The 16,878-nt window shown below is 33.8% G+C and overlaps 2 protein-coding genes across 2 annotated transcripts; both read right to left on the bottom strand.

Annotated features, from left to right (window-relative positions):
• Window positions 1-437: 437 nt before the first annotated feature.
• LOC140755560 (dolichyl-diphosphooligosaccharide--protein glycosyltransferase subunit 1) lies at window positions 438-2,470 on the bottom strand. Its single transcript, XM_073090856.1, has one exon. The coding sequence runs from the start codon at window positions 2,426-2,428 to the stop codon at window positions 1,010-1,012; it is 1,419 nt and encodes a 472-aa protein (XP_072946957.1). The 5' UTR covers window positions 2,429-2,470; the 3' UTR covers window positions 438-1,009.
• Window positions 2,471-6,671: 4,201 nt separating this feature from the next.
• Window positions 6,672-16,481, bottom strand: CaBP1 (Protein disulfide-isomerase A6 homolog CaBP1). Its single transcript, XM_073090859.1, has 8 exons — window positions 16,319-16,481; window positions 16,025-16,218; window positions 15,268-15,489; window positions 12,043-12,195; window positions 10,848-11,057; window positions 8,724-8,878; window positions 7,776-7,934; window positions 6,672-7,507 (listed from the first exon to the last, which is right to left on the bottom strand). The coding sequence occupies exons 1-8, from the start codon at window positions 16,338-16,340 to the stop codon at window positions 7,351-7,353; spliced, it is 1,272 nt and encodes a 423-aa protein (XP_072946960.1). The 5' UTR covers window positions 16,341-16,481; the 3' UTR covers window positions 6,672-7,350.
• Window positions 16,482-16,878: the final 397 nt, after the last annotated feature.

The following is a 16,878-nucleotide window of genomic DNA, read 5'->3' on the forward strand; positions in this document are numbered from 1 at the left end:
TTACATATGTCATATCTTTTACATAAAATGCATCACAACTTCACAACTATGTATATTTTTAGATGAATAGTATAAACAAACATACTTACATAGTAGTTGTTATATTCTCTTTTCATAACGCTATTGTATTATCAATACACTCCATTAAATTATTAAGTTTTTATAACAGGTAGTAATCCACTTTGCTGCGGAAGTTACTTTTGTGCAAAATGTAATCTACACAACACTCCATAATGAGGTACACATGTATTCATGGCAATGGGTGACAGGTCACCATAACATCTGTTATATGCAATAGACAATGCAATATTATGTATAATAACAGACAATGCATAATAATATAGATGCATATATCTAGTATTAGTACTAGATCTATATTATAAATTTCACTACCCAAATAGGTTAGGTGCTTTTTGAGGAGGATGCTAAAAAATTAATTTCAATAAAAAGAATAGCTTTATTAACTTTATTCATTGAATTAAAAATTCAATGCAGAAAACATTTATTCCTTCACACATTCATTTGAGACTACACAAATGTAAAAGCAATGTGATAGTTAACATTTATTGTGTTATTTATAAAATATTATTATTATAATTAAATTTATTATACATTGGGATAAGTAAATTTATTCTTTGTATACATATTGGTTGAAATAAGTAGGATAAATAGGACTCTCTGTGTTATTACTGTAGCTGGTAAACCAGGTTGTTTTAAATGGTCAATAAAAAACAAAAGATTATTTCTCAATTATGTTAAGTATTACCATAGTAAATATTAAAATATATATGGTCAATTAAATTCATAATTATTTTATGGTTTGTGCAGTTTTAATAAAATAAAAGTTGACACAGATGTTATATGAACTGTGAACAAATATAACTATTTAAACACAAAACAATACACATTATTATTGAAATTCAACACAGTAATTTTCCAATATGTTTTATTGATATAAATATAACCTATCCCATTGCAACACAAACTAATAAGTTACATTATGATGTACCTACTCCTTATGATGCTCAGCCTTATGAATAGAGAAATCTAACCTTACATAAATAATTACCGCCAGGAATAGAATGTAGAAGAAACAAAGCAATAACAATGGTTCCTGGAACATTAGAATTCGAGGGAATGTGTAGCGAATTTGGAAATCTTGTATGTGATTTTCCACCACATTTCTTTTAGTGAATGAAATGACTGGACGGCCAGTTGTGTCCAGATAAGTAAAGTGCAAGCTGTCGGGCAGCCTTGTCACTGAATAGGGCATATTCAACTTAATGCTGGAGGAGCCCTCTGGCAAAATGATCTTAGTGACTAATTCATCTATTTGCATATCATCAAAAATGTGATCCACTGCTCTCATCTTGAGAAGAAATTCATCTCCAGAGTGATATAAGTATTCATAGCTGGGGACATTGTATCCAAGAGTGTAATGGGACCTCCAGCCACCAAATAATGGGTACCGAGGCCTCAGATCCAGCTCCACCAAGTCCTTCTTAACCTTCATGTTTGATGTCGAGATGTTGCCATTGGTGTCACGGTAGTAGACATCTGATGCTGATGATGGCAGAATAGTCTTGTATGATCTGACACTGGCAGGGCCACTGTGGTGATCTTGTTGGTAATCGTAACGTGAGAATGGACCCTTAAGCTTAGCTCCAGTATGCTCCACTTCAATTTTCTCTTCAATAGCTATATTGCCCCAGTGTGAAACTTCGATCAGTCGCTCAATACGAGTCACGGTGAGGAAAGGTGAGTTGTTTCTGTAATGTACACTTAATTCCTTATCTGTGAACGGACCAATGTTTGAATAAGGTCCATATACAATAGTGCCGTCAATTTGGTTAAATGGCTTCACTTTAGTGAAGGATTCGACGGTTTTCGTGTTCACGTTGACGCTAGTTTTCTGCGTTGTGACGAAGTAGGGCGAGTAGAAGTACAAGTTACCAGTGTATTTGACCAGCTGGTCCTCCTGCTGTGAAATTGCTGTAGGATAAGGTATGAGCGCTTTGGTGTATACTGCTTCTGACATAATAATCGCCGAGGAGCCCGGGTTAACGGCTTCCTTCAAGTCAACACGCCAAAACCAAACATTTTCATGACCTTTCACTGTCGTTTCTGTCACTCGTATATCTTTACTGGTGCTATCTTTCGCCCCGATGTACGCAAGATTGCTCTTTCCCGCCGCCTCCACTGCCAGCAAGAAATTTTTAACCGGTGATCGCCCTGTATTCTCGAAGGTTATCTTCGATGCAATTTTCACGAGTTGCGACGAAATATCGATCGTGCGATCCACATTTTTAACTTTAATGTCACTGGATATTGTATCTACATTTGCGCTCTCAGATTTTATGGAGAAATAAAGTAGGAATACAAAACAACAAATTAATTTAGCCATCGCCGGTAACATTTTTTTTGACATTTGACAACGCAGTCAATCGCCGAGTTACCGGAAGTACACGCTAGCAGTAGAAATGTAGAATGTAAAAACCGGAAATACGTTTATACTCTTGGTTACCTATAATAAAAATATACATATGATTAGTTTTTCTTACAAGTATTGTTTTAAATTAAAGTTATTTCATAAATAACTTCAAATACTGAAAACGGAAGCAATTTTTTTCTCCCATAACAGTACAAATATTTGGTCAACAATGTGCAAATTACTTTAACAGCGTGAAAGCCGACATGACAGGCACCGCCCTGACAGGAAACGTCAATCAATTGAATAAAAATTATCGCGTTTGAAAGAATTTTTATTTATTCAAATAAAATTAAAGTTTTATTCTGTCAGTTTCGCTTAGCTGTTATTGGGATAATCTCGTATTATTAGGATTGAAGAACGAATTGTTCGTAAACTTACTTTAAAGTTTATAGAATTAACTCACCATATAACGATACACAAGTTAAGCGTGCGGGTTGAAGACCGCGTTAAACATTAATTTGTTGACTCTCATTCCAAAAAGACAAAAATAACGATGTTTAAACTAAAAATCTTTCAAATTAGTCTCATGTTGTTTGGTAAGCATACATTTTGTGATCGTGGTATTTTTTGACTGATCTATGTATTCTCAGTGTGTTATTTATTAACTAATCTCTATTGTTTTATTGCAGTGTTGAATCAATTGTTCGCATGTGAAGCGTTACGAAACCATGCTAACAGGGCCTATAACAGCCAGTACAATAGTAAGAACAAAGAAGTAGTGCAGCCCAAAACACTCGCAAGCAGCAGCCTACCTGGCCAGAACACTGCTAGACGAGGACTTGGCTTGTCAGCGTGGGGCATCGTCACGGTTATTGTATCATTTATCATGGCTATTGTTGGCATGTACTACTTTTCTATATGCTATCCCATTCTGTGCAAGAAGACCAGGAAATATGATATGATTGGATTGCCCAATGTAGCATGAATTATAAATTATACTTCATTTGTTTCTTTTAATTTGATGTAATAGGACTTAGTATTAAAGTATTAGACTTGTGAAATGGACTTAAGGGATACAAATATGGTATCTCTTGTCTCAGATAATTATTAAGGTAAAATTATGTATCTCATATTAGATGACTTGTAGTGTTTGTAAATTGATTAGTTCCTTAGCAATATCTGTGCAGGCTTCACTTCGAACTTCAGATATTAAGATTGACGACAAAATTGCTTGGAGTTACTAATAGCAATGACTACAAGATATGTAGATACTGCCAACTTTGTAGGCTTCTACTATACAATTTTTTGCCTATTTACAATTTATTAGATTTAACAAAAAGTTAAGGTTGTGATGTAAACCAGTTGAACACACTTAACATACTACCTTGTATGTATTTTTATGTTTTAGGCATCTAAATAAAAATGTTTATTGTAAAATGAAGGTGCTATATACAACACCTTGAAGAATTAAGACTGTTTGGACCAATTTTCAATCAAAATAATATAATTGAATATTCCTATAATGACTTGTTCAATGTGTTCAAATTGTAGTATTAAGCCAGTATTATAATATCGATGTATATTTGGAAGCCATTTTTGTAATTTCTAGCAATAAGTGTAAGGAAAAAAACAAAATCACTATTCTTCCTTTTGCTATACATTTTATTGATTAATGCATATAGATAATCTGGTTTTTCAAGACAAGAATTGTAGTGGTGAATAGTAGTTTTGTAAGAAGAATATGCCTACCCATTTTCCAAAAAAAATTTATTGTCATAATACAGTGTATTTGTTAGAAATAACTCACACCATAGATAAATGTATGTATATCCTCCTATTACTCACACAATGCCATGTGTACAAATTATTGTATGCTGTATTCAAAACTATCTCTAACATATATTCAATTCTATACTAAATGTGGCAAGTTTAGTCTGAAAGATGATATATTCAACATTGCATAAAACAAAAGGATTACTCATATTTCAGTCGGAACTTACAATGTTTAAAAATGTTGCAATTACTCTGCTTTGTAAGCTTTAAAACATGGTCAATATTAATTAGCTATGTTGTGTGACTCAGCCCTATTTTTAAGCCAGAATAGCATAGGTAAAATTCCAGCTTAACACTAGAAAGACGGGAGCAGTCATTTGACCGGATTTTCAATTTAAAAGTTTGTTTATTCCAAAACTTTTTGACTAAGTTTACTGATAATTTGTGACTTTTATTATTATGAAAAGAATCCTAAAAATTCATGACCAAAAGATTCTCAGGGTCTTTATTTACCTTTTAAAGTGCTGATATACCGACAAAGACGGCGACAGTCATTTGACTGCTGTAACTTAAGTATTGATTATAATTGTAATATGAGGGTGTTTTTGTAAACATGTGAATGGTTATGTTTTATTAGTCAGTCGCTAGAGTAACTGCCTTCATATAGTACGCATTATTTAGAATATTGTGAATAAATTAGTGTAAAAATGTCTCGAAGACTAGATAATAACGAAATACTTCATTTATTGCAAAACCTACCAAATGATCAGTCGGAATGTGAATCTGAAATTGCAGTACTTGACAGCGATGATGACATTGTGTTACCTGCTGTTAGTTCGAACTCTGATAGTGCAGACTCTGACCCAGAAGATCAGGTACCCCTTTCGAATTTACGTTACGTTAATAACAATAAACGTGTTCGTGGCAGGGGTAGGGGTTACCGTTTGCTTGCCAGTACTGCTCACGAGTAGGATCGCCATTACACGGCTACAGACGGGACCACATGGGCACTTCAGACGGTATCAACTCCAACTGGTCGTCGGGCTCGACAGAATATTATTACTGAGCAAGCAGGATCTACATCATTTGCAAGAAGGAATTTCAAATGTAATTTAGCTGATGCATGGAGGGCTGTACAACAATTTTTTAACATTTTAGATCTAGTAGGAATCAATTCTTACATTATATATAAGAAATTTACAGGAATAAAAATAAAACTGAGAAAATTTATTTTGGATTTGGCGAGTGCACTTAGTGGAAATAATGAAATTGAAACAGTACTTTCCGGTTCTGATCCTTTATATGTAGAACCTATGCCTTCAACTTCTCAATCTTCGTTACCGATTATCCAAGAGAACCGAAAAGGGCGAGAATGTTATATTAGTAAATGTAAAAATAAAACTAATAAAGTATGTTATTCTTGTAAAAAGCCACTTTGTGGTTCTTGTAATGAAATTAAAACTTTTTAATGTAAAAATTGCAATTAGATATGTTAAATAGTATAAATTATGAGCATTATATTACAATCATTAAAGTTCATAGTAGCATTTTTATACAAATAAAGCATTTTCTGAATATGAGTACTTGCAGTCATTTGACCGCCCGCCGTCTTAGTAGGTAGTTAAATTTTGCCGTCTTTCTAGTGTTAATGGTGTCATCAAGATGTGTCCTTAATTTTTATCACTTGTTCAAGTGATGTTCTTTTGTTTGATCAGTATTATCTTAATGAGAGTAAACAATGATTGTTGTACTCTAGTTAGTATTAAGTGTTTTTCCAGTAACTCGAATTGTATTAATATAATGCTCAAATATATTAAATAATCTTACATATAAAATAGTTTTTTTGCTACAGTTACTAGGTACATGAATAACAACTATAAGCACCCTAATAGCAAATGGCAATCATTTTCAAGTGACATGTTAGAATTTTATTAAAAAAATACTACCATACAAATATTTTAAATAAAAAAATACAACCATAAAAATACAAATATTTTTTACTTTGTGATGACATTAACACACTGATACTAACGTTTATTTTAATACTAGCTTACCTGGCGAACTTCGTTCTTTCTTCATATAAATAAAAATACTTTATGAAAAAACTTACTAACGCATTAGTCGCCCCTACGATTTATGAAAGTTCCCCTTGATTTCTCTGGTCTGCCATCATCAGACCCTGATTTTCATATAATGGACCTTGGAAAACTTTTATTTCTAACAAAAAACTTCATCGGTTTATAAACGACGAAGTTATATGTGAACAAACATAATATATACGCTCGAATTGAAAAACCTCCTTTATTGGAGTCGGTTAATAATGATAACTTATTATTTGAGCCATACGCTACCACTGCAGGGACGTGGCATGTCTCTACTCACAGAATTGTTTCTTTCAGTCAGTGAGTTTTAGTGTACTTAATACTTGCATAGTAATACTGTGATTGCTGTGGGGGAAAATCAAACGTTCTTATTGTAGTAAAAATTTATTTGTATTTAATAAACCTATCCAAACTTGGCTGCATCATGTTAAATGCTTAAAAATCACTTACACAATGGAAGAATGGCAGCCTCAAGTACATGATGGTATTCAGTCTGTTTTTACAAAATAAATTACTGTAAATCAATAAACTCCAATATTACCTACTTATATTTAAAATGTAAAAGTTATTCAAGCAAGTCACAAATTCCTACTCAATAATTGAGAACACGGATAACTTATCTGACACAATTATGTTATAAACTTGAGAAAAATAGTAAGTATATTGTGATTTTTCGTACATAAAAGTTTCTAGAATACAAAAATATAAACTTTTCACAAGGTGTGAATAACAGTTCTAAATTATTTATGTAATTAAAATGGAATTAGTAGATCTCTCTATTTGTCCACTGGGCTATGCACAAAAATAATTTGTTTTGAAGACATAGATAAAAGAAATTATATAAGGTATTTCTGATTTAATAAAATATGACACAATACTGTGATTTGACCACTGGAAAAAGACCTGTTATGAGTTACAGATTGCACAAAAACGGAATGAACTCTATTATGTAGTATTGCTAAGTACCATCACATTCTGATATTAAATGCTTAGAACTGAAGAAATTACTGTAGAATAGTTCTAATACTTCAATTGTCACTTCACTTATAACTCGTCCTTCTCGAGATCAACATCTGAGAGGTCGATGTCTTCCTCTGGAGGCAGTTCCCCGTCCTTGCCGTCCCAAGGCTCGGTTTTGGCGATCTTGGGCATTTCAGCGCCTCGGACGGGCGCAGTCTGACCACGACCGAAGGAAAGGTCCCTGTAAACATTTATATTTATCAATTTCATATTCATAAATAAATAATTTACAAACAATCTCGTCCAAATTGGATGACTAATTTCAAGTTCTAATAATATTTTGTAACATGTCATTTAAATGACGATTTAAAAAACAAGGGCCAAGGTGACTGTACTGATTAGTGGCAGCATTTTCGACCTTAGCTTAGGTTTTTCCTTATATTTTGTAGTAAACAAATTTGGAATCTGTTGCAATAAGGCAGGGATGAAATAGTGGAGGTCTGACTAACCGAAGGAACTCATTAATGCCAGTCTCGGAGAAAGAGCCGCGGAGTGTGGAGAACTTGAGTTTCTTGGCGTTGACGACAGCCATGGCGGGGTAGCCGAAGCCGCCCAACTCGAGCGCCTCCTCCAAAGACAGTTGCGCGCCAGCCTCGGCCCAAACCCATCTGCAAAACAGTATTTTATATCGTTATAATATAGTAATAATTATCCTTGTTGCAGTTTTATGTCAGAACGATGGTGCAGTTCTGTTAGTGAAACCAAACACTTATTTGCTAAGCTGTTTCTTGAGTAAAATGATTGTGTTTAATGTAGACATGTATGGACCGCTTAAAACTGCTAGTTCTGCACCTCCGCAACAACTTCAGAGCGGACTAGCAGTTTGGCGCTGACAATAACACATTGAATACTTTGTGGTGACTGATATCTGTGAGATAATGATGATGAATGAGATAATCTAGTTCCAAATTAAATAAGAGTCTTATTTAAATTTTATCACAATTAAATCGTCAGCGGATCTCCTACGATGATTAAATGCTAACATAACAACTGAGATTTAAAACGGCACATACAACCAAGCCTGTGCTAGTTGTCATAAAAAAACTGTATCAAGTGGAACACAAGTGACAGTTACTTATAAGTGTAATATATTTTTTAACAAGGATATCAGCTAGTGCAATACTTTGTAGCTTCTTAGCGCTTGTGTACAATGTAGATTTTTCTGGCATGTCCTGGAAATTCACATCGCTGTGCCGTGGTATTCTACGGCTCCGTAACACAAATTCACGTTTTCGCCCAAAGTGTAAAGCCTGCTTCACATTCTCGCAAGAATCTCGCGAGAAATACCCGAATCGTATAGGCTCCACATTCTCGTTTCTCATGTTTTTCGCGAGAATGTGGAGCGGGCTCAACAGTTCTCCGTCAAAATCGCGATCAGTCGTCCGTCCATCACTCACCCCCACATCTTGGTCTTGTACTTGTCGGCGAGGCGGGCGAGCATCGTGAGGTACTGGTTGCGGCACAGCGCGCCGCAGTCGAGGATGTGCGGCAACACCGACACCACGCACAGCGGCTTCTCGCTACAGGCTCGCATCGCCGCCTCGTCCGTCACCTGGGGACACATGCTTTTATTAAGATTTCATAGATCCGTATCCAGAGGGCATAGATTAGTAAAGATACTTCGTCGCCTTGAAATTGAATGAAGTCACAAACGGCTGATATGTCACTTATTTTTTTGAATTCTTGACAAATAAAAACATTTTTAGAGAAAATTTACGAATAAATAACTAATACTGCTTAATTTACATAATAAATTAGTAAGTATTTCAAATATTTTAGGGACATTTTAGCACGGAGACGTGGCAAAACTTTTTTACACAACTGTTTCAATTCTCAAAACTGGTTACATTTTCTTGTTAAGAGTGAGTAATCTTTACTAATCTATGCCACAGGGTAAAAACGGGATTTAATAATACTGAGCCACTGTGGCTCATGGGCATATGTAATTATTGTATGAAGAATTGTAGAATTCTCTGAATTTCGGGTCTGGCGGCACCACCGCCACACCTATTTTTGCCTAATAACAGCAGTGTAAAGCGCAGTTGTGTTCAGGTTAGTAAAGTGTGGTGTAGAATTACTTTTCAGAGGCATTCAACATAATTCTGTGACCAACTTCAAGTAGGAATATAATTTTATATGGGGTTGATAAACAGATGTTTATGCACGGCAGTAGCCACGTACCTTCAGATGGACTGCATGCTTGTATGCATTAAATATTAAATAAAAATCAGGACGAATTTATAAATCTTATGTACTAACACGCGTTTTGTCTCATTTTAATCAATTTAGAAGGTAGTAGAACCCTTTGTGGTTCGACTCCAGCGGCACCACCGCCACACTTATTTCTGCCTCATAACAGCAGGGTTAAGCGCTGCTGTGTTGTTGTTTGAAGGTTGTGGGTAAGGATGACATATTTTTCCGAGGCATTTCAGCTTAGTTCTCAGTAGTAGCGGCGTATCTGTGGCCGACTTCAGGTTAGAAATCTAATGTTTTCTGAGGTTGATTACAGATGATGTGCGGCAGTAGCCACTTACCATCAGACTGCATGCTTGTCTGCTAATCCTTTATTACAAAAAGAAAGATAAAATCAAGATCCTATTAATAAACCTCTGCTGTCTGTCCGCCTGTTCCTGGGCTCCTTTATCTTAATCCCAGACGCGTCAATAAAAGACAAAGGTCTCAGTTAAAAGTTTGTTTTAAAAAATATATACTCTAGTAATTACGCCAAGGAAGTATTATTTCTTACGTTCATACATTAGTACTAAGAGGGTTTCCATCTCATATTGAACTAATATAATAAGACTTATTATGAAATGGGAACATCACTTCCTTTGATGTTACAGACAGGCATTTTAAATAAGTAAACAGTAGCAGAAATGAATGCATGAAATCACTTCATACGCATGTTTTTATAACACAACGTATGTTTATCGATATGAGTTTCGCAAAACAATAATATAAAACGTGTTATGATGATTGCGTGTTTGTTGTACGAAAATCAAAGACATAGGTATCACGGGAATGTAGCGAACGCGAGTTTAAAAGAGAGTTTATTTGAACTGTTGGTATAAATTAGGTATCTATATTACCGTGTTATACACAAAACTAAAAAGGTAACAGCATTTTTTTTATAGTTAATAAATAGATTATACAAAATTAATTTTAGTTTTTAGGTATTTATTAAGAATCGACAAGTACTTTGTAATAGTGCAAGCTAATTTATTCCTAATTGTCTTACTTTTAAATTGAATTTCTGAATACATAGTTATGTATATTTTTAAAAGATTAAACCTTAAACCAGCTTGCAATCAAAATTATAGTATGTGACTGCCATTCTCAGGGACAAGACCACATCTGTTGCCAACCTCAGGTAGGAATATGATTTTATGGCTGGCAGACATCCATTGGCGGCGAAGCTACTTACAACTACAATGCTCGTTTTATCTCCAATATGACAAAAAAGAACCTGTACAGTCGACCCACGAAAAATTCTACAACCATTATAAGACACAAAATTATACCTGAATAATCTCCGGAGCCGGTACATTCTCAGCGAGCTTCTCCAGCGCCCAGGTGACGATGTCGCTCGAGGTGCGACCGCCGTTATAGTCCTCCACAGAGTCGCTGGTCTTCTTGCCCGACGTGAACAGCTTGATGGTCGGGTAGCCTTGCACCTGGTAGCGAGACGCCATCACCTGGTGCACCGTGGCGTCCAGGGCTCCAAGTTTCACCTGCAAACGATGACAGGTTAGTTGTATGTCAGTTAGTTATGGTGAAATCTTTGTAGTATATGTGAACAATTTTTGAATTTTTTAAATAAATAAAAAAAAAACAGAATTTTGAATAAGGAAGTTAATGATCGTGTATGGTAGTGAATGTATGAAGGTGTGTTTCCAATAAAGCATATCTCAGCTACATTTGTAAATTGTATAATGAGATTTAAACTTAATACATAAACAAATTGGCTCGTAAATGCGTGTATAATTATAGTAACAGTTGAATTTTACTATTTACTGAAAACTATTACATTTATTTTCATTATTCTAAAATAACTACCTCATTTATTTAACTGGTATATATTTTTGGTAAATCATGATGGCTATGAAGTTTACTATTAAAAAAATCATTTTTGACAATCACCTTGTGAAAAGGGAACATATTTACAGAATATATTATTAAATTTACTTTAAATAATAGTATCTTTATCGAAAAATATTAATTAACGGAAAAACTAGTGGGATAATCCAAGTAATATGTGTATATGTATATAATTTCTTATACCTTATTTCCTGTTTTATATTCTAAATAAAATGTCAATCACTTAAATTTCCAAGTTGCTAACTATTAAATTCATCATGTTACTTGTTAATTCGCAAAAGGAGATATTGCTGCAATAAGGCTTTGATAGCTGGAATGAAAAACTAGTTTCCAATCATGAGTAATCGTTTTTTTACCCTTTATTTATCTTTATCTTTATAATTCTATGTTTGTGTTACATGTCAACTTTCAAGTTTAGAGTAATAATTTAGAATATTATTCGGCATACAGTAGCTCACTCCCTATCGTTTATATTAATCTGAGGTAACAGGTACTGTGTTAGTTAGGTAGGTAAATGTAGGATTACCTACAGTCTACAGGAAATGTCTACAGTACCCATTAGGGTACTGTAGACATTTCTCAATAATAATATTCATAGAGATATAATGGTATACACACCTTGCCTTTCAGCTCAGTGGCAGCCTTAGCCCAGTGCGGTTCGAGGTTCTTGCAGTGACCGCACCACGGCGCGTAGAACTCAACCAGCCACATGTCGTCGCTGTCGAGCACCATCTCCTTGAAGTTCTCGTCGGTCAGCGTGATCACGTCAGACTGCAACAAGATTAAGCTTTAATTAAATGTAAAATCATTTTAGGCAGAACCCTAACTAACTCTCGGATCACATGGCATTAGATTTTGCAGAGCAAATGTTATCGTAGAAGCAGTGGCGCATAAAATTTGATATATTCCACTACGGTGAATTTTATTATTTTAAAACGAACAATAATCGTGCCGTACAGCGCCGTGTGAACCCCTCTTTAATGGTTTGGGCTGCAGCAGTAATACATTTTATAATCAAGTATAGATACTGCATGCTTACTTGCTATATCATTTCCATTTTTTACGATAATTAATAAAATAAATAGTGTATAAATGTTTACATAATTTAAAATGAAGCAAACATTGTAATATATCAAGATAAGTTATTTCTGTAATTAAGAAAATTGTCAGCTCGAAATATTGGAAACCTCGGAAATGGGAAGAAATATTATCGTATTAGCTGCAAGACCAAATATTTTTACGATTTCATCAGACAGTTCGTTTTTAAATGTATAAGCTCAATCGATAATTCTCCATGTGGGTGATTTCAAGGCTTCTAAAAGGTCAGTTATACGGCCTCTTTATAAACTGACGTGTCCCAATCGTATGGCTGGGGAATTATCTAGAAGAGAGAGAGTTGATGCGTAGGCGCAGTCGACCACAATTTTGTCACAGCGTTGGCGTAGAGGTATGAATATGATAACATTTAACGTAACTTTTAAGGTATTGTGACTGAAAAGTCTTTGTAGAACATTCACATGTGTTTAAATAAAATTTGTTTATTACAATTACATTCGTATTAAAGTACTTTTTACTGCTAAACCTCTAATATCATTTAAATAAATGACTGAATGAATTTCATTTATTATTCAGAAAGAACTGCGCTATTCTGAATCTCTTCAATTCTTATTAGTGATTCAGATGATTTTTAGAACAAAATACCAATCTATTATTCTAAAGTTATAAATAAACAATCAAACAAGATTGGCTTTTTGATAATATCTACGATCCATGATTGACTTCTACGCGCGCCTTTATAATGAGCTATCTTGGCCTAATATCGAGGGAAAAATTAACTATTCAATTAATTTGCGTTACTAGCGGGACCGAAATAGTTTATGATACTTATAGCATGCTTGTTATGTTTATAAATGAAACGAGATGATAAGATAAGGGTCAACGCCCGTTCTTCATGGTTTAATAACTGATAAGTTAATTTGTGTGATAATTTATGGTGTTTTCAATCTCTATAACTTTATTGAACTTTGTTAAGTAGTGTTTATAAGGTTTTACTATCTTTGTTTTCAATGCGACGATATAATTGCTATACCTATTTCTACCTCGAAACAATGTATTACATTTTGGTTCGAAGGGAATGGCAAAGTAGAGAAATATAAATTAGTCCCTCTGTTTTCAAATTCTTGTCCGATTTGGAATTGGTAACGTACGATGACACTCATATCAGTTGGATTTCAATTTCTTTTGCCCCGTCCTTTACGAAAATAAATTGCGGACATAATTTAAAAATATTTGTTTGATGTTCGCATTGTATGGCGCAAATTCGCCCACGTGCCTGCCTCTAGGTTTATAAATGCTTTTACGCAACAAATTAATTCGTGGTCAAAAATAACCCGTGTTACAATGTTAAGTGAAAATCTCGCCAAAATCTGTTCAGTACTTTCTAAAATTAGATTCTACAGACAGACACAGAATACAAAGAATAAATTTTTGTGTTTCAGCATTATGCGAGTAACCATATTAAGATAGAAGGTAGCAATTGTTTTGTATAAACATATAGATTCTTCAAATTAACTTATTTGTGCAGATTAGGAAATAGAACACAAAATAGTACATTACAATACGAGGACGAAAAATTTTTTTCTGACAAGTGTGAGTTTGCAGGCCGAGCCGCAGGCGAGGACTGCAATCACACGAGTCAAAAAACATTTTTCGTCCGCGTGTTGTATAAAATTTTATATTACGGGGTCGGAAATGGGGGTTTTGCGCACGCGAACCTTAAATAAGTGTTTAGTGTTTTTAGATTAAATTACAACATAGACAATACAAAATTAAATTTTCTAGAATTATGTATTCATGTATTGTATGACTTTATTTTCTGAAATGCTGTAAACACGTTACTACATTAAACATACCTATAGAATATACCTCTTTATTTTTCTTTGTCGAAATTATTTAAGAAGTCAAATCATGTTGAAGGTTGCTTGTAGTTCTCACCTTATAACATAATATGAATCATGTGCTTATAATTATATTTATGCAAAAGTAAAATAATAAAGCTGTAAATTTTGAATGCTTTTTAATTTCTGTATTAAGGAACGCTGTAGTTTAATGATCTTAGGTGGGCGGTTATCAGTCAATCTTCCTCGGAATAGATTTTTCTTCAATATCTCATATTTATCTTTATTTAGTGAGGCAGTGAGTGGTGCAAGAATTTGTTTTAATGCTTCTGTTCTTTGAATTCGTTTCCATGGGATAACATGACCATAAACTCTGTTTTTCTGATGAAAGTGTAATTAATCTTATAAATGACTATTATACACTATGTTGCTTATATACAATAAATTAAATTGTAGGAGGATTTCTATGTAATATTTGAATATCTAGTATTAAGTAGATTAGTAACAGATCATCCCGATCCAAATGAAAAATATATTTAATAAGACATACCATTAAATGTAAGTTATATTAAGTATTATGCTTATGAGTATTTTTTATCAACCTTCAAACTTATGCTAATCATTTTCACTTAAATATTCAGTTTGAAAAATGACTCATTTGTAAAATTAGTAACAACTGTATTATATTTATATTATACCATATAATCTCACATATGACTTTTTTTTGATAATAAATGTCTATTAACTCACATGGTGTATATCCATAATACATTCAAACTAATAGATAGCATATAACTGGCAGAGAATACCATTGGGCATTTAGCATTTCTTTTATAACCCTTAGCTTAGTGTTCAAAAATGATAAATAAATGAGAATAAAATAATATTCAACTGAACTTCAAGCATAGTTCTTTAACACATTTTGAAACTTTTTTAGAATCTTTACCTTGTCGGACGATCCACTGGCTTTCTTTCCAAGGTTGCTGTATGCCTTATCCTTAGCGGCCTTAATAGCAGAATCCACAAATGCCTCGGCAGTCCTCTGCCCCTGGTAAGGAGTGTGCTTGCTGCCTGTGAAGATCTTGATTGTGGGGAAGCCAGAGACCCCATACTTCTGAGCAAACTCTTTGTACTCATCTGCGTCCACTGCACCTACTTTTGCTACACCCTGAGAAGTAACAAATTGTATGTCAATATAATACATGTTATCTTAAGAATAGTAACATTTTCGGGTAATTTTGTATTGTGTGAGTGTCACCTTATGTGATGTTTCAAAATTAAAAAAAATATTTTACAAAAATTCTTATAATTTAAAAATTGTCTAAATTGCAGCTGTTGCATTGCAGCTGACATTTAAGAGTTGGGTATCTTCTCGCTTATTTTCCTCACACATGGCTATCAATCTAGTGTAACCAGTTGGCACTACTCATGAAAATTTTCGTTTATTAGAAACACTCTTCCTGCAGGATAATTTTTGTTATTCAGTTTTCTTTTAACAAAGGAAATTACACAAGTAGCCCACCATACATTTTATGTAATGGTTACTAATAATTGGGGTGCTTTTTTGTAACATATTTGATTGTAAACGTGACAATACAAAGAACAATTAAAAACAGTATTGCTATTTTACTATCTCAAACACAAAATAAGATGACTACATAGGGTGTAAAATGTGTATTTGATAAATTATAAAAAATACTCACTTTGAGAGCTCTGGCAGCTTTCTTATATTCTGGGACTAGGTTTTTACAGTGACCGCACCATGGCGCGTAGAATTCTACAATCCACACCTCATCTCCATTTGTGACTAATCTTTCAAAATTACTTGGTGATAGCTGGACCACGTCCGAAGACGAGTCGTATAAAGCCTGGGAACCTACCGCTAGTACTAAAATACCTGTAAGAAGCGTAAAATCAGCAAACCGGTGCTAGAAACTAAATACCATGAACTAACATTACACGGTAAAAAATGTTTACAAAACTTGAGTTAAGCTTACCTATACAATACCACTGTAACATTTTCGTTAATTTTACGCTACCTTATGTTTAAAAATATAAAATAAAAGACTTTCTTTCTTGTGGAACGATATGCACGTAATTATAATTCGCCCACAGCACAACACACGATGAAACAAACACGTCAATTAATTTTTTTTTCGCCGTAATTCTTTAGCATCGACAAGATAGTACCAGAATATTGTCAATGGATTTCGTGGATTCATCCCATTGGTGCATTCAATTTTCGCGGTACTAAATGTTTCGTTGCTAGCACGAAACAAAAAAAAAATGTTCCGTGGTTGCAGGTATTTTTCCTATTTTTTTATAAAACTTGATTCATTTATTTGTTTTACTCTTCTGCTTGCTTTAAAATAAGCATAATACTAGAGCCCACCTCGCTTTTAAAATATTTTCTAAGGAGCAGTTAATAAGTACCTATTATTTAACAGATCAAAATTTTCTTTTATTTAAACAAAATGATCCGTTTGTATATTTATTAAACTTTACTCAGGGTACAATTAATTTGTGACATTTTTTATTTAATTATTTAATTTCATGT

Source organism: Epargyreus clarus, unplaced genomic scaffold (assembly GCF_041222505.1).
Source record: "Epargyreus clarus isolate Ecla_fem2 unplaced genomic scaffold, WU_Ecla_fem_2.2 ptg000003l, whole genome shotgun sequence".
Classification (NCBI taxonomy): domain Eukaryota; kingdom Metazoa; phylum Arthropoda; class Insecta; order Lepidoptera; family Hesperiidae; genus Epargyreus; species Epargyreus clarus.